The sequence below is a fragment of the Oreochromis niloticus genome, linkage group LG11 (assembly GCF_001858045.2).
Source record: "Oreochromis niloticus isolate F11D_XX linkage group LG11, O_niloticus_UMD_NMBU, whole genome shotgun sequence".
Classification (NCBI taxonomy): domain Eukaryota; kingdom Metazoa; phylum Chordata; class Actinopteri; order Cichliformes; family Cichlidae; genus Oreochromis; species Oreochromis niloticus.
Window position 1 is genome coordinate 26,280,119 of NC_031976.2, and position 23,562 is coordinate 26,303,680.

Sequence of the window (23,562 nt, forward strand, 5' to 3'; positions counted from 1 at the left end):
GCAGACTCCTGGCATTCTCTCACTGAGCTTCATCAGGTCATCACCTGAAATGGTTTTCCAACAGTGTTGAAGGAGTTCCCAGAGATGCTGAGCACTTGTTGACCTTTTGCCTTCACTCTGTGGTCCATCTAATCCCAAACTATCTCGATTGGGTTTATGTCAGGTGGCTGTAGAGGCCAGGCCATCTGGCGCAGCACTCCATCACTCTACTTTTTTGATCAATTAGCCCTTACACAGCCTGGAGGTGTGTTTGGGGTCATTGTCCTGTTGTAAAATAAATGACGGTCCAACTAAACTCAAACCGGATGGGATGGCATGTCGCTGCAGGATCCTGTGGTAGCCATGCTGGTTTAGTGTGACTTCAGTTTTGAATAAATTCTCAACAGTGTCATTGGGAAAACACCCCCAACACCATCACACCTCCTCATCCATGCTTCATGGTGGGAACCATGCATGTAGAGACCATCCGTTCACTTTTTCTGTGTCACACAAAGACACGGTGGGTGGAACCAAAGATCTCAAACTTGGCAAAGTACAGATTTAAACTGGTTTAATGTCCATTCCTTGTGTTCCTTGGCCCAAACAAATCTGTTCTGCTTGTTGCTTTTCCTTAGCTGTGGTTTCTTAGTAGCCATTTGATCATAAAGGCCGGATTCACACAGTCTCCTCTTCTGCGCAACACAACTGATGGTCCCAACCCCATTAAGAAGACAAGAAATTCCACAAATGAACCCTGAAAAAACCCTGTGAAGTGAAAACATGTTGATTTAATGCTGTTTTAAAGATCCTGAGAGAAGAGCAAGGGTTTGCAGCACTGTCAACAAAGCAAAGGGAGGCTACTCTAGAATATAAAACATATTTGGTGCCTGGTGGTGTACATTACCAACACATTCAGAAAGACATGACTGGTCGGTAATCAGTAACCAATAGCCGAGACTGCTTAAGTCAAAGATACTGTAAACCACAACAGTTTCAAAGTTAGGAGGGAGTAGTTTCACATTTCATCAGTTACTGAATGCAGGTCAGAAAAGTGCAAATTAATAACTAAATGGGAGCTTCAGGAGATCTTTCCACAGTTAAGTTGACACAACCATATGATAAGTTTTTAAGCAAACACCTATAAGACAACATTTGAAGTGAAGCAGTCTCAGAATTTGTTAAAGTCTATCTGCAACAGGATTCTTAACAGATCCCGCAGAAGCTGGAAACAAAGCAATTTTATATAATCTATTATGTCAGAAAGGTGAGAAATTAAGCAATGGCTTCCCTTAAGTGTCAAAAACACATCATGAAGCCAGAGAATTATGCTATTCTAGCAACGAGCAGAGCACACTTATCATTTAGTTCAAGTGAAAAGGTTTCTGTTTTTATTTACACCTTTTGTGCACCAGTCTCCTGCAGGCCTGTTAGACAGCATGCGTACATGCTTCTGCAAACCAGAAATCTGATTCACCATCTCACTTTAGGTAGGCAGAGATAGAAGTGAATATGGGGGGCAAGACCGCTGCACTTAAGTCCCAACTTCAGTTTCACTGCCTATCTCTGCTGTTAGACAGGCCAGGTGCTGGAGCAATTTCACAACAAGAGTCATTAAAGTGTGTGCAGAAGTGTCACGAAGACACGCTATAATCCCCTTCTGCACAATGAGTGAAAGTATCAAGAAGGGCCAGAAAGGCTCATGAGTCAAAAGTACTCTTTTATTTACAGTCATATTACAAAATCCACACATCCACAAGGACAAAAAGTCACCAGCACAGGTTGTATAAAAATGAAATGTCCTCTTTCTTTTGATGTCAGATTGCCAACCTTTTGCTGATTTAAAGATCCTATTAACTGATCACTTGAATTTCCTGTGAAAACTCCTGAAATGCATTGCATCTTCTGTCGCTGCCTCATGCAGAAATAACCTCAACCCGACTTGACTTAGCTTTTTGGCCGATGTCAGACCAGGCACCACATCAAAAAGAAACAACAATGTTATGTGGCAGCCTTGTGGTCAGAATGCATGCTGCGCTGAGACCACAGCATTTAATCTGCGATTCCAGCTTGGAACCTTTGCTACAAATCACTAACCCTCTCCTCTCAATTACTACTACGTCTGTTCTGTCCACATTTGAAAGAGAAAAATCCAAACCACTATACTATATAAGATGTAACACAATTTAATGGTGCACTTAAACTTGGCCACAGTCTTTATTAACCAGTTACAGTCAGCTGATTACATGTTTGACACAGAGAACTTATAACCGTTACTGTGGAGAAAGATACACCTATGCCTCAAATTTGTTCAAAACAGTAGTATGTTGTATAAACTGCACTGCACTGTTTCATGTGAGAGATGCTAACATGCTACGTGACATTTAGAATAATCTAAATCCAAATTCTCTTTTTACCAACCTTTTATTTTGCCTTTTAAGCTGTTATTTGTTCTTGTGCTAGTGTATACTCAGCTGTGTTCTGTTAGTGCTTAGCAAAAGTTCACTTAAATGCCGAGCAGAACAAAACTGTGAGAGTACACCTGTGGTGGAAAAGTGGGCAACAAACCATTTAAAAGGAATATACTTGAAAAAGCCAAAGAACACATATGATCAGAATACTGTTTGGACAGGGCAAATAGCTTATCAACGACATGTGAACGTTTAGAAGCTTGAAGCACCACTTTCATGTGATGCCACATATATAACAATGATTTCTGTAAGTGTGAAGCCAGTGTCACTGAAAATGCTGACCTTTGTGCACAAGCCACCACCTAGTGGCTTGTTGGAAAAAACGCAGGACACTTTAGCTCACATGATGCTGGTCTAATATATGGAATGAAAAGCTTGCAGTGAGTAATACACTTGTATTATATGTTTTCATGATAAAAATCAGCCCTGTGTTTTGACAGAAATTCAGTTCATATCTGCAATCTCTGACCCTCCCGACTCATCACAGTAAAATTTGATAGAAAAGTACATTTTGCTTTCCTTTAATAGTATTTTCAACATTCTAAAGGAGTGAAAAAAATATTGAAATTGTAGAAAAAATACAACCTTACATCAAATTCATCAAAAACATAACTCGATGACCCACCATATCTTCGTAACGAATCACTCAGATAACCATACCTGCCACTTTGAGCCTCAGATGCTAAGTCCTGTAAATGTATTTTAATTTTCTTTGCAATCAATAAGCTTCTACTTATCAGCTACCAGTTTAACAGATGTAGACATATCTTGTGACAGACCAAAACAGAACTTGTGTGATGACTTCTTGTAATGACAACGTGTACACAACAAATTAAAAGAAAAAAACAAAACAAAATCGAAAACAAAACAAAAAAATGGAAGTGAATGGCTCCATCTCGTCCAGGTCACAGTCCCTGATGTTTCTGCTGGTAACCTGAGAGTCAGCAGCTTTGAGAAACTGGTTAGATGAGTAGTGAAGGGGTGGGTTTCTTGCCTGGCCAAGTTTCTTTGGCATACTTCTTTTTTCGTGGCTCGTTGTGGGTCTCCGGTAGGTAAGGAGCTGTTACAGGTGTGGGGTTGAGAGTGACAGGTGGCTGTGGAGCCTCGGGGGCCAGGTCTACCTCTGGTGCTGGGTTAGGGAAAGGGAGAGGAAGCCCTCCCTGCATGGCAACACCTCCTGGAGCTCCCATCGGCTGGTTCTCATGACTGGTGGGAGGCAAGTCCCCATAGAGACCACCACCAAAATTGTATCCGTGCATGCGTTTTGAAGTCAGGTCATCAAAACCCAAAGTGTTCTGACCCTCTGATCTTCGTTTCTACAGCAGGGATAGCAGAGCATCAGCTTCACAGTTCATACACTTAATAAATGTTTACCTTTCCAAGTCATACAGCTAGACCACTGGAAATAGTGTTACACTGGGCATACTGGGGCCACCCAGTGAGCTACACAGGACAACTTTTTATTTTTGCAAAAAATGCACATTTATCAACTTAAAATTACATTTCTTTAACCATCCTGTCAGCTAAATGTTTGTGACATCAAAACTCACCTTTATAGGGATGACAGCAGTCTGCACCATATTTCTGAAGCGCCCAACAGAGGGGTCTATATCCTCTGTAAAGATTTAAAGAACAGTTGGTATACATTATCGCTAGGGGCATTTCTTCTCATTAGAATTCAAAATCAACATATTTGATCAATGACATATCTGCACACCATAAGCCACCTCACTGCAAACCCACATTAATTAATGTGCTTCTAGCCTGGAATGAAAAGTATCCAAATTTAGTTTATTTGGCTTAATCTTAACTAATCTAATCATCAAAGCTCATTTTCTTCTCATGTACATGCTGTAAATAAAATAACAATCCACTAGTTTTTGGGTAACTAACTTGAGTACCTGGATTAATGATGGAATCTTCTTCACTGAAGGTAACTCTGGAATTTTTTCGTTTCCTCTTGGGCCTCTGGATTTCCAGGTTGCCTTCCTCAATGGTCAGGAGGGAGATGCGCTTGTTGTGAGCTGTGTTGAACTCTGTCAGGTTCTGGCAGGTTAAAAACATTACATATGAGCAAAATAGCTGCATGAATGTCAAAATATCCCAACATAACAACACGATATACCGGAACAAACTTGATAGAAAAAAAACAGTATTATAAAGTCAAGGAGAACATTGAACATTTGCACAAGCCAATGTCAAACATGTCATGTGATGCTGATAAATCAAAAAATAATCTACAAAAAAAATAAATAAAATAGATTTAAACAGTGTCAACACTGGGTTTGTGGTAAGGCTGGAAAATGTATGTACGAAGCAAACCTCAATAAAGTTTGAATTCCTGATTATTAAATAAGATCAAAGGTGTATTCAGCTTCAGCTCAAACTGCACGATTGACTCGCAGGGGTTAGAAGTCCGTAGGTCACGATGCAGGGTCTCACACTATACGGCCCGATGCTCTGATGCGACCTGAGTGCTCACACTGTGCGTCCATAACATGAAGGTTATAACGGAAATTCTGTCGCTCGCTCTCCCTCTCTGTCTTTCACTCACACAGACACGCACACCACCACCATCAACTTTGCTAAATTGCTAATGAAAAACATTGATCAGGCAGCTGTGATTGAGCAGCGGTGTAGATCCAACTATTTTCACGGTTGTTTTGGTCGTGATAATTTTGTGAGGCCACATCGAAAACACTCAGATGAGCTTTCCAAAGTTCTACAAGTTGTGCCTCCATCGCTTGTGTCCAGATCACACGCTGCACTGCTGTGCTACTCCGTCTTTTTCACCGACATTTATGTGTTTGCGCGTGCACAGCGTGAACGGCTGCGGTGACACCCTCACGATGGTCGGGAGGATTTCAAATCCTCCCGATCAAGCGACTGATGATCGGGAGCTGGTCGTGAGGTGTTAATCGCTTCTCATTACCCCACGTATACTACACGATGAACGACGCACGATGAAGGCCAAACTCAGGCCGATCAACAAAACGGTCGCACGACTGAAAAATCGGCTCAAAATGGGCCAAAAATCGCACAGTGTAAGCCCAGCATTATAAAAAGTAACATGTGGAGTTTTCTAGTCAGAAGAAGTATCGCAGTATCATTTGCATTATGAGTGAAGGGGTTACAAATTTATGGCAAAGAGCTTAGCCTATTTAAACAGACCTAATTTAGTGTCTTTGAGGTATTCACATCAGCCATGATATTTATTTTCCGTGCAGTTCATTTTTCAGAATATAAACTAACTGTACCTCCAGTTCTGTCTCTTCTTCTGGAAGCCCGAGCAGTCCTTTCAGCTCCTCATCATCTCCTGTCTTGCTGTCCCCTGTGCCAGCACTCCCTTGGGTTTGAGGTTTCTCTCTGATGGTGTAAGTCCGTGTTGAGGCCCCAAAAGATATTGTAGAGTCTATGGGAACCTGCTGAGGCTTGTGGGCCTCCAGCCGAATGTGTCCAAGGAAAGTACCGTGCGCTAAATGGTGACATCAAGCACAGTTTTAGGACTGATGTGTGTAGCTAAGCCTGATGTAATAATGAAAGAACAACACTTCAAGATAGTCCTGTAAATCAGTCAAAGAGTAAATCAAGACTTTGAATCAAACAATACAATTTGTCAATATTTGGTAACTTTTCTGACTTGTCTAACCCGGTAATATTAAATACTAATATAACAATGACCGTTGCATTATCACGTTTAAGCGCATGACTGGTGTGATCAAACTGCAATTCTTCTTTATATCCAGTTATTCTTATAAATGTGATTTTTAGTCCTTTTTAGTCCATTCTCTATTACATCATTTTCATTAATATGTTTTTGCTAATATTTTTAAAAAGGTCCAATGCGTGCCACTTTCTTGCAAAAACTCAGTTGCCAGTTTGGCATATCTTGTTTCTATTTATTTTTTGCAGCAAACGAGAAAGAGAGAATTCATAACTGCTACTACACAAGACAACTACTTCTTTTGAATGCTTGAATCCTAACCCTAACCCCGGCTCCAACAGTCTCAGTCGTTGTGTCCTTGGGCAAGACACTTCACACGCTGCCTCCTGGTGGTGGTCAGAGGGCCCGGTGGCGCCAGTGTCCGGCAGCCTCGCCTCTGTCAGTGCGTCCCAGGGTGGCTGTGGCTACAATGTAGCTTGCCATCACCAGTGTGTGAATGTGTGTGTGAATGGGTGGATGACTGAATGTGTAAAGCGTTTTGGGGGTCCTTAGGGACTAGTAAAGCGCTATACAAATACAGGCCATTTACCATTTAGCAGCCACCACCCACTCTTTCCCTTTCGCTGCCTAGCCAATCAATATGTCATCTGCTCCATCCTTAGGCTCCAGCCTTACCTACATCTCACTCGCTCCTCAGTGTGCTGTATTCCTAGCCTACCAGTAATCCTGTCTACTTCCTTCATCTCCCTGACTACTGAATATTTGAATACTTTCTTGTACTGTCTTATTCCATGACAAAGTCTCCTTGTCCTCTTTGCTCTGTCCAGACGATGCACCAAACACAGCACTTCAGCTGTATTTTCCCAGTCATCTGGTAAATTTATCCTAAGACCCAGAGCCTGTCTCCTCAACTCCTCCCTAAATTCCACACCAGCATTCTTCCTCCATAAACTTCCACCATGGAATCTTTGGCTCTGCCATCACTCTGCTCTTCTTCTAGATTTCCAAAGTCATCCTACAAACTACCATCCTGTGCTGCTTAGCTACCACCTCACCACCACCTTGCAGTTTCCTGTCTGTTTTGCACCTTCTGCAAAGGATATAGTTCGCCTACACCACCCATGTCTATTCTTTTGTTACTACAAACTGTCCTTCCACATTCCTCTCCTTAACACCATACCTCAAACATCCTCATCACCTCTGTTCCTTTCACCTACATGTCCACTGAAGCCTGGTCCATTCGCCAGCCTCTCCCTCCTTTGAACACTCTCTACCAACCTTCATCCAACTTACTCCAGAATTCATTTCTCTCCTTTATGACCTGCAACCTCTGGGTTACACGCATCGAGGCACGTGCAGCATTCAACATCACTGAGTATGTAATCTGTACATTATTATTTTTAAGTTTTCCATGAAATCAGAAATTACTTTTTTAAAAATGATAACTTGGTTGAACATCAACTCTGAATCACTATATATCAGTGCTATATACACATGGACTATCAGATACGTGCAGATGAAGATAAACAATAAGGTTTTCCAATTACAATCTGACCCTGATGCCTAGCATTATTGCTTTAAAAATTAACTGATTATCAAAACAATTAGAATATTGTTGTGGATTATTTTTGTCTATCCAGCAGTCTATTGTTCAACAAATTATTTGAGCGATAATGAGCACTAATGGCTGCACATAATAGATTAATTTTATTCCTTTTTAGCCCTTAGCTTTTTCAGAAAGTGATGTAGAGTATACAAGTATGACTGAAGATCGTGTCTTACTGCTGTTGAGGTCTATGAGGAAGACCCTTTTCAGGTGTTTGTGGTAGACTAGTGCAGCGTGAACACGAGAGCACGACTGATGGTCAATGGTGAAGTCACACCAGTCGGGGTTCCTCCCAAATAGGTAGTACTTCTTTTCATCTATGATCAGTTTCTAGAAGGAGAGACAAGAGTCAGTGACTTGGCCTTGAAAACAAGCCAGAGAAGAAGCTTGAATAACGTTTCTGTGCCTCTGAGCCATAACTCCACAGTGTTGCTTCCACTGAAAAGCTTAAAACTCAGGGCTGATGCTACTGTCGCACCGTTTGAAGCCATGCAGCCAAAGCAGACTGTCAGGCTCGTATCTGGTGCATTCAAGTAACCTACTACCAACATTATTAACCATTGCATGCAGTTCACAAGTATGCAATACTATAAATTGTTAGTCCAGTGTAACATCTCCAAACTTCCAGTTACCTCTATCAGTTTGTCTCCCTTCATCACGTCCAGGTGGAGCCCAGGGGGCGGTTTGCCTGCCCTAAGAGAAAACAGTTTTAAACATTAAAGCTGTCCAAGTTAATGTTATACGTGGACAGTGGATCATTATTATAAAAACATGGCTATACTCCATTGTCTCCCCTTGCTACAGTTAAGGATTTGTTCAAAAAAAACGAGTCACTCGACCTCTGCACTCATAGAAACGTGCTCAAGACTGATACTTTTACATACAGACAAACTTATTAAATTATATCCTGCGTATACATGTGATTTATTTCCTCTTTTCATGATCAGAATTAAAGCTGCACATAAACGACGGGTCTTAATAAGAAAAAAAGCCAACGCCATTTGTAGATACACACCAGCGTTAGCCTGCTTAGATGCTAACATTAGCTACTGTGAAAAGCAGCTATTCTCCTATGTAGAAAGTTACATTGATAATTAAGTGAATGCTAATCTGCTCATTTGCACCTGATATCACATAACAAGCTAACGGCTACAACTTTAGCACGTGCATTTTCTCACCATGATGGACAATCAAAAGGAGGGGGACTGTCTTTGCTTATTTTAGTCGCCATCTTGCCTCAGCTTCTCAAAGCAGAGCTGCATGCTGGGTAAACGTCACTTCGGATTACTGGGAAATGTAGTCCTGTAATACTGCCAAACATTAAATAGAATATCATACGACGTTTTCTCATTTATTCCGACTTTAACTTAAAATAAGTGGTAATAAAGAATAATACATGAATTTTCTAAGAATGTTCAAACCAATAAGGTGGGGGGGGATTAAGCTAACACCGACTTTGTGTTACCACAAGAACCAGCAGGGGTCCCTATTCCCCAAATTTCTAAGTCAACACTGTTAAAAAGTCAAATCAGATAAAGATAAAGGATATTGCCTTTCCGTGATCAGTGGTTTGAATGAAGATAGGAATGCGGGTCCCTCGGGGGTATCTATTTGGGGCAACGGTACTAATAGCTGGTGTGGGCGGACTCTGTGTCAAGCACTGATCTTCAGAGCTTTTTGTGGTTCTTGGAAACTCTGAGTTGAGTCAAACGCTAAAAACCGCTGCCTGCCTTCCTTGATATGTCAAGGTGGGAGGATATCTAGCCTCTCCTTGCTGCAGATAGAAGTGTCATAGGCTTAGAAAAGCACTAAGAGCAGGAAGTGCTGAGAGAGAAAGATGACACATGGCTAAAACGAATATCACAAAGAGCCTGAAATATTAGTGAAAAAAAAAAAAGCTATCAGTGTGTTCTCGCATCTGTGCTCTGAGAGTTTTTTCTTTTGCATTTTTAGAGGTTATCATAGTGCATGTATTTATTGAAGCCTTGCGCAATGTGTTCACACTGATTTTGGCCACAGCGTTAAGTAGAGCAGCTTGACTATCAAACAAGAAAAAAGAAATATAACATGTTCACACTGCAAAACTGCAATTGCGATTTGCTCCTTTTAAAGTCTTTCGTCCTCTCCCCCTCTCTCCCTCTCTCTCTTTCACTCTTACACACACACACCCACACAGACCCAAAAAATTAAGATGTATAAAAAGCTCAAAGTTAGGGTGTGAATGTTTCATTTTGTTTTTCGTAGCAGGCTTTATGCTGTAATCCCAAAAAATTAAATAAAACATCATTTTGGATACTTATTTACCACCTTCACAGCAATGAGGCTTTGCCAGATTGCTTTGTCCCCGTATGTGAATGCACAAGTTGTGCAAAGAGATCCTGTAACTTCCTCATTCACTTTTGTGGTTTTTAACTGAGAAAGCACCCCCGTTTTGTGCTGCGCTTGTCATTTGCTGCCTGCCTTCATTTTTGGTTGCACACACACAGAGGCAGCAGTGATGGCAGGCACCACTGCTTTGCCACTTCAGGAATTCATCGCGTCATTGGACGATAACTGTCTGCCAAAAATTTTGCAAGTTTGCTCTGGAGTATATTTCCAAGGTAGTTTTTTTTTTAATTATTATTATTAGTTTTCGTCAGTGAGATGGCGTGTACAGAAGGACGAAACTGACGAGATTATAGATTACTTCATTGCTGTGTGCTTCTCTGTGTTGTGTCTGTCTTGCATAAATTTAAAGTTACAATCTAGTGTACATTCCTTTTACATTTTGTACATTTTTAACCCTAAATTAGAAGTTGTTGTATATAAAAAGAACAGTGAGCATTTGTTGTGTTGCTCACGGCTCGCAACTGGAAATAATTCCCATTAGAGTCTATGCGTTCATGTGCTGGTTAAGAAATCTTAATCATTTTTGTTCCTTCAATTTCTTATTTTCTGTTCCAGGTTCTATATATGAAATTTCTGGGAGTGAAGTGTGCTTTTCCACTGGGGATCTAATAAAGGTCACTAAAATTGAGCTCCTATCAGTTTCCTGTCAAGACGTAGCAAACAATGAAACATTTGAGCTGCCTATCAGCCACACAGGTTGGTCTAGAGAAATTCTTGTAAGAATGGTTAAATCTATTTTGTAGAACTACAATGACTTTTTTTTTTTCTTCTCAGGCTTGTTCAAGGTCGTTCCAGAGGAGATGCCATACAGTACGGTAGAGGAGATGGTCAGCCTGAGGCCAGTAGGCCTCGACTCCTCTCTTCCCTTCACTTTCTCCAGCCACTCCAAGATGACCATTGGCAATTTAGCACTGGGGGCTGGGACAGCTTTGACGGTGCTCTCTGTTGAGAAACACAAGGATCAAGAGGATCAAGTCCGCTGCCTTATTCGAGGACAACAAGAAGCCTCAGCTGAAGTGTGCATCCCTGTTTCTTTCCGAGGGGAGTTCTATGAGTGTGAGAGTGAGGAGCGCTTTACCCTGCGGGAGATCATGTCCTCGTCGTCCCTGCGTAGCCGAAGGTTTCGCTTTGTCAATGCTACCAAGTGTGATCGGCCTCTTATCCTCAGTCCAGTATACCATGTCCAGGCTGTCATGAACTGTAAGAACAGCCTGCTTTTTAACTATTTAACTACTATTTAACATAATGTTGATCAGGATTTGTTATTTGTGTGTGAACCCTACAGTGCGCTTTGTTAATGCAAAGTTTGGGAACTTCCACTTTAACTTCCACCTTAATTTAAATTCTTCGCCCATGACATTTTATTGTTCCTCTATTTATGCATTATATAAGCAATATTTGTGCATATTAAAATTATACACTTGAAGCCAATGATAGTATGACATATAGTACATACTATGCTATAAAACAGTTAAAGTTAATGCCACCTTGAAAAACATCAGCATATCATTAAAAGCAATTAATCTATATGATGCACTGTATCACAGTTAAACACAGTACTTATAAGTATATATGCTTGTGGAAATGTACGTGCATTTTGCTTATATTTGTAACCTCGAGAATTTAAATTCAGAACAAAAAAAAGCACAGTTCAACTGTACTGCACTCATACCAAATTTAAATATACCTAATATGCTTCACTGCCTTCCTCTCTTTCTTCTACAGTGAGGAAGAATGTGGTGAAGTTCCCATCCAGCTTAGAAGTGGATGTGGTCGATGTCACCGAGCTGTGTAAAGATGTGAATTTTATTGTACCCCTTTCTCTGAGTGAAGTCCACTCTGAGCCGAATAAATCATTCCCTGGAGTGGTGGAGATCATCGAAGACCCAGAGACGCGCTCCCTGTTCAAGTGCAGCTGGCTACCAGAGCTCCGCAAGAATGGGCACCTGATTTTTCACAAAAAAGGAACCTCACCCATGATTTTATTATCCACTTTGAAGAGCAGGAAAACACCTCAGTACTTCCTGGTGTCTCAGCAATATGGTGGACGCTTCCGGAGACGGCCAAGAGAGTTTAATTCAGTATACGAGCTGTATGTTGCTTCAATCCACGCGCCAGGTCTGAAGGTCAGCGTAACAAGGAACTGTGAGGAAGTGGAAGAGGAGGGCCTCCCTGCCCTCAGTGTGGGGGAACAGCTTGAGGTTGTGCGTTGCGATAGGATGGTGTTACCCTGTGAAGGCAAATCAGGACAGAACCAGTCGGTAGAGGCTCTCTTGTGCTATCGCCTTCAAGAGTCGGACGATGAGGATGATGATGATGATGATGAGGATCAGGTGAAAAGGGAGGATGAAAAGGAGGAGATTATTATGCCTCTTTACATGGAGGGTCACTTTGTGGAAGTACTCAGTGACAACAAAAAGTACAAACTTTGTGACTTGGGGAAGCAGTTTAGCTTGCCTCTGGATGTTAAAGTGGTGGGCCGTGATACAGAACTCGAGAAGGATCCCCTCTATGGGTTTTCATGTCTCAGAATAGAGGCAGCTATGTTGGAACCCACCATTCAGGCAAGCTTTGTACACAAGCCAGAGTACTGTTTCGAGATCCCAACTCAGTGGCTCTCAATGTCTGTCTATTTTACTACAGACCCCCTCCCATGGCCCAAAGATCAACCCCCCAAGTTTCAAGTGGAAAGAGTTACCGAAGTTGCAGACACATTCTTTTATGAATTTCGCAAACTTGGTAACTCAGATGCGGAGCCGCCACCTCGACCACCAAAGCGAAACATGTCATTTTCGGCACCTCCCAAAAAAACAAAGAAATCAAAGAAGGCAAACAAATCCAAACATCAAGCAGACAAAAGCGTCCCAACCAAACAGTTCAGCGACTTGACTTTGAATAACAAAAAGAGGCCCCCCGCTCCACCACCTCCCGTGAGTGTAACTTTTCAATGCATGTATAACATTTTTGAAAGTTATTATTATAAAGGTTACGGCTCAGCTGAGGTTGTTAAGATTTTCTTGTCATGTCAGGTTTCTCTTGAAACCCCACTACAGGGAAACTAATAAACAGATGCTCATAATGTGACTTTCAGGAAATGAACTAAGCAAAAATAACAAATTGGTGCTTCCACTTTTTTTTCTGTGGTAAAGAAGCCATGCATGTAATAAAACAGAAAATTTCCTCTTTTGTGCAGGCTAATGAAGATGAGCCCCCACCACTTGTGCCCCGAAAGTTCTCAGCAGCTGACCAAACCATAGGCAAGGCTCTGCCAAACACTTATGTACAAATGAAGGAGTCTACTAAAACAGGTGGGGCTCTGTTTAATATAATGTTTTAAGAGAGCCACTGATTTGTCTCTTACAAAACTTATAGTGCAGCTGCTGGAGATTTATTGCAGCCATGGACTAATAAGCATTCTCTATATTTATATTAAAACAGTGTTTGCAGGACAACCTCTAAATTTGAGAAATTTTCACCATGGGAAAGAGTTTATATATGGTTTATATAAAGACCAAAAAAAGTTGAGAATACTGACAGAATACTTTGGCTTCCCTCTGCATCTCTAAAACAAATGTAAGTGTGACTTTTCACTAGCCACAGAGTCATCAAGACCACTAAAAGCACATAGAGTAACAATTTGTTCTGCCCTAACGCACAGAACTAAACTTAAAGTAAATGAATATGAAGAAGGGTTAAAAATCAGCTTCACCTGCACTATATACACAAAAGTACTGGGCATCTTTGAATTCAGAGGGTTTTAGTCCCATTTCAGCAGCTGTATAAAACCAAGCATCTAGCCATGCAGTCTGCCTTTGCAAACATCTGATAAAGAATGGTTTGTTCTCAAGAGCTCGTGTCAATAGATAGTCCACCATCAACTGTAACATATAGTTGAAAAGTGGAAGCGTCTTAGAACCACAACAACTCAGCCATGAAGTAGCAGACCACGTAAAGTTACAGAGCGGGGTTGCCAAGTGCTGAGGTGCACAGTGCGTAAAAGTTGCCAAACATCTGTAATGTCAGTATAACTGCAGCGTTCCAAACCTCTTTTGGCATTAACATCAGCACAAAAACTGTGTGCATGGAGCTTCAAGGCATGGGTTTTCGTGGCTGAGCAGCTCCTGTAGCTGTAATGTGCAGGTGACCCAGTACTTTTATCCATGTAGTCTACAAATACACAAAAGCAAACAGTGAACATGAACTGAATAGTAATGAAAAACATATCAATTTTAAGAAAAATGCTGAATGTCTTATTGTCTCAGTAATGTGCAATTTATATGTAAAAAACACATACATAAGTATATTTAATTAAAAGTATGTGCATATGCATATGTAAATATATAAATTACCTAATGTATTAATAATGCATTAGGATGCATTAAATGCAAATAATAAGATTTTGCCGTGTTTATCACACCATGTTTATTGTCCATTAACCATAGACGCAAAGTTACACAATAACCACAGACCATAAACAGCATGTGCAGATTGAGAAAGTCTATGGCTTTGGAGACCTTATCATTTCTAATATATTCATGCTTTCATTTACTTACTATTACTCTTCGTCACTTAACAAAATCCACAATGGCGCCTTAATTCCAAGTGTGTTCCTGTATAAGATTCAACCAATCACCCAATAGTATCTCAGGAGACGTTCTTCCTATAGAAGTGAAATGTGTTTAGTCACTTCGATTGGCTGCATCAGAAAGTGAAGTGAAAGGTGGTGATAGGTGGTGTATGTGATGGGTGGTGCATAAATATTTGGTGGTGCATAAATCGCATGTTTTCTGAAAGGTAGACATTCAGTGTGCGGCACATTTGATAAGTTACAGTAAGGATGAATATAAGAATATTGTGAAATATAGTATTACTAACAATAATCTTTCCACCAGGGAGTGTGCCTGAGGATGAAAATGGGGACAGTGACCATGACTATGAAACTGTGGATGACACTTTGGCTGTTATGATGAAGAAAGCACAAGAGAATGTTATGTTCTACTAAAGGAAATATCTTCTACATCTTCTGCAACAGAGAAAAATCCTGCTTGAGCAGTGAGAACTGAACTGTTGGCTGAGGTATTGCAGTTTGTGAGTCCACTCACTGAAAAAAAGGTCTGAATTGTTTTTCATTTTTGTGTTTTTTTTACCAACTATAAGGGTAGATGATTTTAATATATAGCTTGACATAACTTTAAATTATTCAGCATATTCCTGAGAGTATATAAGTACGGTTTCTCTGATGATCCATGACTTATTTTGAAGGATATAAAATTATAATATATATTTTTCTTTACCCCCCCCCCAACACAAGTGCTGTGCAGGGATGGTTGACATGACATAGTTCAGTAACAGCTTTGCCCAGAATAAATACAAACTTGGTGGTGTTTTCACATCTGTTTACTCACATGGTCAGCAAAATTTTTTACCTCATAACTTTATACCCAGAACTATACTTCAATGTTTTCAGTAATCGTGTATTCAAACTTTGAACATATACCACTCTTGTAGTTCAAACACTTTTTGTTGTATACAAACTTGTTTAGAAATTGTTGATTTAACCATGTGGTAATCGAGGCTGTCTTTCAGCTTCGTGTACAGATCCGTATTTATATTGTGAGGTACTAAGTAGCTAGTTACTGTATATAATGCCTTCTTGTACATAGTTACAGCAACAAACTATAGGATAATATGCAGTCGAACATGACACCATAAATTACAGCCTTTAAAATTACCAGTGTTAAATCAATAACTTCTCTCAAAAATGCATATTAATAAGCTTCAAACTGAGGTATCAAAGGATTGTATTCTGTTACACAAGTATACAACATATATGTATGTCAAACTCCTACTGCATACATGCAAACTCTAAAGAGAAATAGCTCACCCCACTCATTGATGGAAGGCATTTGTCTAAACCGCAACATTGTAACGCTGCAGCACCGGTAGCAGAAGCCGTCCCTCTAACCACATCAAACTATTTATCTGTGAACAGAAATGTATTTGCCTTCTTTTTTTTTTATTTTGCAAATTAACTCCTGGGAGGAGTAGAAACATTTTCACTGAAAATGAAAGTATGTTTTGCAACTTTGTTAACCGATGGACAATCCATTTTGTGCCATTTTTCTTTGAAAGATTATTTCCACTGCATGTAAATGTGTGGTTGATTTGAATTTTCTATTAGACATTATCATAAAGTATGATTTCTATATGAAACTGGACCTATGTGGTTTATTCCAACTTTGTAAAACTTTGACCTTATATTAGCTATAAAAATGTGTGTGAAACTCTAAGATAAGTGTTAAAGTCAGCGTGTGGTTTTACAGCTAGATGTGTGAAAGCAAACGTGAATTACGCATCTGTTAGGTTTTATAAAATGCAACAAAAAAAACCCCAAACTGACAGACACACACACAGATATATCATATATATATATATATATATATACACACATACACGTGTGTATACTGCATAGTAATGTATCATATATGTGTATATATATACACACACACACACACACACACACACACACACACACACACACACACACACCACTATACCAAAAAAAAAAAAAAAAAAGGGGGGGGGGGCTTATACAACTTGATAAACTGAAACAACAGAACAAAAATACATTTTGAATAATCAATTTATTTTGGCAAAACTAAATTACATAGAGAAAAAAAAAGTTGGATTACTTATGTTCCAAATCTTTAAGAAAGAAAGAAAGATGTTTTACAGAAGAAGAAAGATACATAAACAGAAAGAAAGCAGTAACTGCTAACAATAATGTCAGTGACAGGAACTTTTTCAGGCGAAATGGCTGAAGCAACATCAGGAATACAGGATGTGTAAATCTTGAGTTTCACCATTTGTAAACCACGTGTTCTTCAACAAACATCGACCACAGTGCCGACAGACTCGCAGCATTTCGCACAGCTCTGTGGCATTATAGACTCAGGGAGGTTGTTACTTCTGTGATATCTTTCGGTAATAAATGCTGTACCAATTATTTCAAATACGAAACCCCACTGACGGTAAAAAGATGAATTAGTCTAGTCATCACTGTCAGTTGATTTGTAGTGATCTTCATCGATGGTTGAAAAGATATGACCTTCGTTGCTAAGGAACTCCACAGCTTGTCTGTTAAAGCAAAAGGAAACAGCATTTTAGAAGTGCTAAAAATCTAATGAAAAAAATTAGAAGGGTTATTAATATAATACCATGAAATAAAATATTTTTAAACTGAGTACCAAGTGGACAAATAATTTCCTGTACACTAAAGGAAAACCTGTTTAAAAAAAAATCAAATATAAAATTCCACTCTGGTACAGTTTTAGAAAACAAAGCAAAACTACCAAATTAGCATGTAGTGGGTGTTTCACTCGGGTCATTCTAAAGTCTTGGACATACACTTCCTGTGGTTTGCATAACGTATGTACTGCTACCACCAAAAGGGTGTAACTGCATTTTTTTATTATTATTATTTTTTTATAAACTGAGTTTGTACGCCCCTGCTCAAATCTTGCATAGTGGGATGCACCAAAAGACAAGGTAACTGAGAGCCAAGTTTTTATAAACTGACCCAAACAGGAAGCCTTGAAGAATGAAGACGATGTGATCTTGATCCGTAATAAGATAAGTAGGAAACTTTGTGATCTTGACACTCACCATCCCTTAATACAGCAAGCACTTTTAGGCTACCGTACTTATGTCAAGAAGCCAAACTAAAACATTCAGCTTGTCCTTTAAAAAGTGTTTTAGAGCATTAAAGCAGCTTGCTAGAACACATCTAAAGTTAACTCTCCATCACAAATAATGTGTTAAACTCTTGACTTGTAAAAAAAACCAAACACTTCAGCCACTAAAGGCCTTCTCTTTTGGTTTCAGTTTGTTTAATAGTGTTGGACCTCCAGTGACTGTGTTGTCCATTTTCCAGATAAAGGTTTGAGAGTTCAACTTAGTTGCAATTTGAGTGTGGACTCTCATTTTGTAGTTAAACTTTGTTGCAAAATCTTTGTGCTATTTAGATAAATGTATGTTGTAATTTTGTGTGAACATCTCTCTCTTTGAAACCATCCCTTTTATGACGATACAAACCCAACGTAAAAAGTAAAAAGGGAAATAATTTAAGTGGATGTAGCTTAGTTTGCCTCCTGCTCTGTTTCAGCGTATGCAAGAGTTTTTTTACTTTTCCAACTGTCAAAAAACAACTTTCATTTTATATTGTTTTATTACTTTTGCCTCTGTCAGTGCGCCCCAGGGTGGCTGTGGCTACAACGTAGCTTGCCATCACCAGTGTGTGAATGTGTGTGTGAATGGGTGGATGACTGGATGTGTAAAGCGCTTTGGGGTCCTTAGGGACTAGTAAAGCGCTATACAAATACAGGCCATTTACCATTTACTTTAAGACTTACTTGATCACAGCCATGCTCATGCTGCCGAGTCTCTTCTTTAGTTCTTGAATGCTAATACCCTGCGGTTCTGGACAGCTTCTTATCAAACACAACACCTTGGGAGATAAAGATCGACAGGGTAAGCAAGCTGACGCACACTGCTAAAAGAAGCTATGTTCCAGTCTACTGACTTCTTTTTCTGAAACTGTTTTTTTAAAACAACAAATCTTTGATGCAGTTCACACAAAAAAGTTGAAGACAGGATGTAAGAGAAAGCGATCACTGTTTGGGTTTACATAAATAACCGGGTGTAATAGCTGTTGTTTTCTGCATGCAGACACACTGCCCCTTCATTTCTAACCACACCTTATCTACGATAGTTAAGAACTGTAATTTTTTTGTTACCGCTGTCTGATTTATTTAGGCTCACCTGATTCTGGTTTGCACTTAACCCATTGTTGGCCATGTCGTTGGCACCTGCATAGCCTCCTACATTCCCATCCATGCCTCCCATGGTGGGTCGTGACATGGGCATGACGCTACTGCTCATTCCTCCTCCGGCACCCGACTGAAAGAGAATGAAATTGCATGCTTTCAACATTATACATAGATTTGATAAAGGATACAGGACAACCTTCAGAGACAGATATGTAGTATGACACTGAAAATGTGATTACGACCACCTGATACACCATCAAATAAAAAAAAGACATTTATCTAAAACGGAAAGGTACCCCTGGCTATTATTAGCCAGTCCATTTGTAACAGGCTGTTGGTCAATTTCATAAATAAATATAGAGCACTTAAAAAAAGTGAGTGTTAAGCCTATTTGGCAGTAACAGTCCGAGTTTAACCTCACGGGTTCCGGTAGTCTACAGAGTATTAGAGGGATTGATGAGCGTTAAAGCCATGTATACCGAGGCCGACTATGCCTAGGATACAAAAAGTACATTTGCAGCACCGCAGAAGTAATATTTATCTAGAAAGCATAATTTTAAGAATGTCATCACTCAGTTTCACTTATAATGCGTCTCTGTATCGACTGCAAATAGTTTTTTAAGCCATTTAAAACAAAACAATCATTCTGTACGACCTCTAATGTGTTTAAAATCATCTCTCAAAGCTGTTAGAATTATGGTTTTAATCTATAAAACAAAAACAAAAAATAGTCAAGCCTTAGAAGTCAGATAAGGTGTTGACTGGGCTTGGCTTGTTATACCCATTCACTGAAATCATGTGTGTCTGTGACCATTTATCTGTAGGAGCTCACTCTCACACTGCTACTGCAACAACGTTTAGCACAAATACAACTGAAAAATTTGACAACGCTGTACTGTTTCTTAGTAATCTGGCAAACAAACTAAGCAATCTTTAACAGAAGTGGTATTCATAGAACCCATCTCAACTTCCCTTTTTCACTTGTTTAGCCACCATTAAAGGCTGTGAAGGTATATGCACAAGATTTCTCACCATAGTTTGAGGCTTGCTGAGTGCCATGTGTGCTTGGACAACCTCTAACATATGAGAGGTGATTTCATTCATATCCTCCAGGGGCCTGACGCTGAATGCCACAACAGACCTGTGGTTCTAAGAAAGGAAAGCACAAAAAATAGACACGCCATCATGAATTCAGAGAGGAACTAAAGCAAGCAACAATGCACTTCAAGTATTTCAAGTGACGAAACAAATCTATCTTGGTAACGGTATAAAAACCTTTAGTGGAGCCCCAGTGTAATTTAGACACATGTTAGATACATGTCACACACACACAAAAAAAGGTTAATAAATGTTTAAATGTGAACAAAATTAAATATGAGATTGTCAAAAATGTTTGTATGATTGAGAAATCACACAGCCGCTTAAAAATTTTACACTGTCATGTAGCCTTTCGATGAAATCATGATGCAAGTCATAAGTTCCTATTTGATTCTGGGTACTGTGGAAATGTCATTAGCATTTACTTTAAATTAACCATTTCCAATTGATTCACAGTCTGTTTGTGGTTGAGGGGGGGGAGGAATCAGTCTGACTGCGGGAAGCAGCTGATTGACTTTGAAAAACGCCACAACATCAACCCAACCACCAAGTAAGCTGGTAGAGCAGGGCCTCAAGTGCCGGTGTCCTGCAGGTTTTAGATATGACCCTTGGTCAACACACCTGAATCAAAGGATTTATTTCATTACCAGGCCTCTGGAGAACTTCAAGACATGCTGAGGAGGCAATTTAACCATTTAAATCAGCTGTGTAGGATCAAGGACACATCTAAAACCTGCAGGATATGTCCTCTCTGGAGGACACATCCTGAGGCCTGGAGTTGGACACCCCTGTAGTAGACGGTGGATGGAGTGGACGGTGGACGGAATGGGCTGGGGCCTGATAGCAACCACACTTTTAAACTAATAAGCGGTCATAGGTGGCAAATATTAAACTCACCTGAAAAGAGCGCAGATTTCCAGACACTTTGACATAAGTTCCTGGGGGAAGGACAGTGCTGTCCACACTTTGGTCCTGTATAAATAAAAAGCACATACTTGATCCTTTTCATACAATTCCAGCTAATTTTCCTTAAGATTTTAGAACAGGAGATTGGCATTGAGGTACTACTGCCCTTTCCTTTTAGCCATCTACTCAGAGAAATGCAATACTAAACAGATATTATAGTTTAGTAGTTTTCTCACTATGTAATAGAGTTTTTATACATTTTATACATATTGTCTGTTGTCGCTGTGCCATTGGGAGCATCCTCACTGGATGCATCACCACCTGGTATGGCAACAGCACCGCTTACAACCGCAAAGCTCTCCAGAGAGTAGTGCGGTGTTCTGAACGGATAATTGGAGGTGAGCTTCCCTCCCTCCAGGACATCTACAGGAAGCGGTGCCTGAGGAAAGCGGGGAGGATCATCAAGGACTCCAGTCACCCCAGCCATAAACTGTTCAGACTACTTCCATCAGGAAGGAGGTTCTGCAGTATCTGGTCCCGTACCAGCAGACTGAGAGACAGCTTTTTCCATCAGGCCATCAGACTGCTGAACACTTCATAGACACCTCACCTTCACTTACCAGAGCTTCAACATTATGCACTCCATACTGTATATAAATGCCACTTGTTTTGCACATTTCCAACTGCCAACCTCTGTATATTTTATTTTATTGTTTATTCTATTTAATTTTTAAAAATATGTATATATATAAATACACACACACACACACACACACACACCTAGATATACATATTTAGTATACACATTCAGCAATGCGCATACACTCTTATATTGTACATATATTTATTCATTTAATTCTCAGATTTACCCATTCTTATATTTTGCTTGTTCTTATGTTATTGTATTTTTGCACACCTCTGTTGCTTGTGAAGCTTGCACACAAGAATTTCACTTGCATGTACTGTACCAGTGTACCTGCACATGTGATGTGACAATAAAAGTGATTTGATTTGATTTAATTACCTCATGTTTCAATACAGACTGAGCTTGCAGCAGAGTTGTGATGGTGGATACTTACCTCTGTGTCTACCCACTGCTTCACATCCATGGGAGCACCTGTCATGTCATCAACCTTGTACTGGATGTTGGTCATGGATTTATCTGTGCTTCTGATGACCCCCACAATGGTGACCTATGACACAGACCACAATTATTATCAAATCTGGAAATATTAGAATAGTTATTACGTCCATGCTGCAAAATGTTGTAACATAAAATGATTTAAAATTCTGCATTTGGTCTGACTGTTAGATAGATGTTTATTTTAAACATTTAAAAGGACAAAAAAGTACAATCGACATATATGCACATTTACATAATTTCTGTAAACAAAAGTAACTTGTACTCAAAAGGGAGTGGAAAGTTGCTGTTGTTCAACTGCAGAAGTAAAAAAAAAAAAACTGTATTACAGAGTAACAAACTAATGATTTTAAGTGCTGAAAAAGTAACTGGTTAGAGAACTAACTGAATGGTTTGGCTCACCTGGGCAACATCCACATCTCCTACTCTGAATGACTCATCGGCTTGGGAAGCAGACATTAGCTGAGACACTGTGCAGGGGATTATTTGGTTGGCACGTGTTCTCTGCAAAGATATACACCCAAACACAAATGGGTTAACTGTCGTGCAGCAGAGACCTGTCAATTTGTGCTTCTATCACAGAAGTCAACATGTGTACAAAGAGGGGATATGTCATTTGGCAAATGAAGGTATGTTGTTGCTGGTTTTCAGCACTATATTTACAGATTTATGTCTGTGTCAAGTCTTTAGTGAATTATACCGACTTTTAAGTTTAGATATAAGTACAGACCCCCTTTTTCTCTCCCCCCTGGGATAAGGCAGGTGATGCAAATCCTCCTGGAGACTGAGTGTAGCCCCCAGCCATACTGGATTCACTGTACCCTCCTGAAAATGTATAAAGAGGTAAACAACTGTGTCAGTGAAATCGTTTATTCGATATGATCTTCATTTGACCCACCTACACTCACATTCAACACACAATAACAAAGACGTCTGTAGTCAAGCTAACGTGGACCGAAACAACACAGCGTCACCGAGCCCATATGGCTATTTATAAACACAACGGTATCGAAATACAACTCACCCTGATTCCACATGCTTCCGCTGTTTGTATAACTTATTAAAGTAAGGCGTAAAATGTTATTTACACCGTGCAGTAATATCTGTAGCCAAACGTATTTCTGTGATCCTCTTCCTCGTTTAATCCCGCGCGCAAGCTTCAATGTACAGCGCAGGCGCACAGCGGAACTCCCGCGAAATCTATGATGACGCAGAGCTTAAAGATGAAGTAATTCAGCCCTAAGTTTTGCTTGTCAGGCTATCGTTCCCCTTCTAGCGCCAAGACTGACCAATGCAAAAGCACAAACTCTGGACCCAAACCACTGTTTAACATGTGCTAACATTAGTATTATTATTATTATTACTATTATTATCATTATTTGCTATATTACTTAATGAAGCAGTCCGTAGCCTGGGAGTTACGTCTGCCTGAAAGAGAAACATCAGGGAATGATTTTGAAAGAGTCCTAGGTTTGCTTTCATGA

At 39.8% G+C, this 23,562-nt stretch overlaps 3 protein-coding genes and 1 non-coding gene across 5 annotated transcripts; 1 reads left to right on the top strand and 3 right to left on the bottom strand.

Annotated features, from left to right (window-relative positions):
• Positions 1-1,683: 1,683 nt before the first annotated feature.
• On the bottom strand, positions 1,684-9,040 carry ppp1r8b (protein phosphatase 1, regulatory subunit 8b). Of its 2 annotated transcripts, none has more exons than XM_003450502.5 (7): positions 8,896-9,040; positions 8,350-8,410; positions 7,894-8,047; positions 5,705-5,922; positions 4,349-4,493; positions 3,998-4,062; positions 1,684-3,763 (listed from the first exon to the last, which is right to left on the bottom strand). In XM_003450502.5, the coding sequence occupies exons 1-7, from the start codon at positions 8,946-8,948 to the stop codon at positions 3,410-3,412; spliced, it is 1,050 nt and encodes a 349-aa protein (XP_003450550.1). In that variant the 5' UTR covers positions 8,949-9,040; the 3' UTR covers positions 1,684-3,409. The 2 variants fall into 2 exon arrangements, with proteins under 2 accessions (XP_003450550.1, XP_005455335.1); XM_005455278.4 differs by lacking the exon at positions 8,896-9,040 and adding an exon at positions 8,733-8,889.
• On the bottom strand, positions 8,116-8,246 carry LOC112848293 (small Cajal body-specific RNA 1). Its single transcript, XR_003222336.1, has one exon.
• A 1,113-nt stretch (positions 9,041-10,153) lies between the features above and the next one.
• On the top strand, positions 10,154-16,323 carry themis2 (thymocyte selection associated family member 2). The gene is made up of 6 exons (XM_005455279.4): positions 10,154-10,317; positions 10,661-10,801; positions 10,880-11,305; positions 11,831-13,035; positions 13,299-13,413; positions 14,998-16,323. Exons 1-6 carry the CDS (start codon positions 10,215-10,217, stop codon positions 15,105-15,107), a joined length of 2,100 nt encoding a protein of 699 aa, XP_005455336.1. The 5' UTR covers positions 10,154-10,214; the 3' UTR covers positions 15,108-16,323.
• A 407-nt stretch (positions 16,324-16,730) lies between these two features.
• Positions 16,731-23,262, bottom strand: rpa2 (replication protein A2). Its single transcript, XM_003450503.5, has 9 exons — positions 23,103-23,262; positions 22,809-22,903; positions 22,481-22,582; positions 22,017-22,130; positions 20,929-21,003; positions 19,966-20,082; positions 18,926-19,063; positions 18,517-18,611; positions 16,731-17,242 (listed from the first exon to the last, which is right to left on the bottom strand). The coding sequence occupies exons 1-9, from the start codon at positions 23,113-23,115 to the stop codon at positions 17,155-17,157; spliced, it is 837 nt and encodes a 278-aa protein (XP_003450551.1). The 5' UTR covers positions 23,116-23,262; the 3' UTR covers positions 16,731-17,154.
• Between the last annotated feature and the right edge of the window lie 300 nt (positions 23,263-23,562).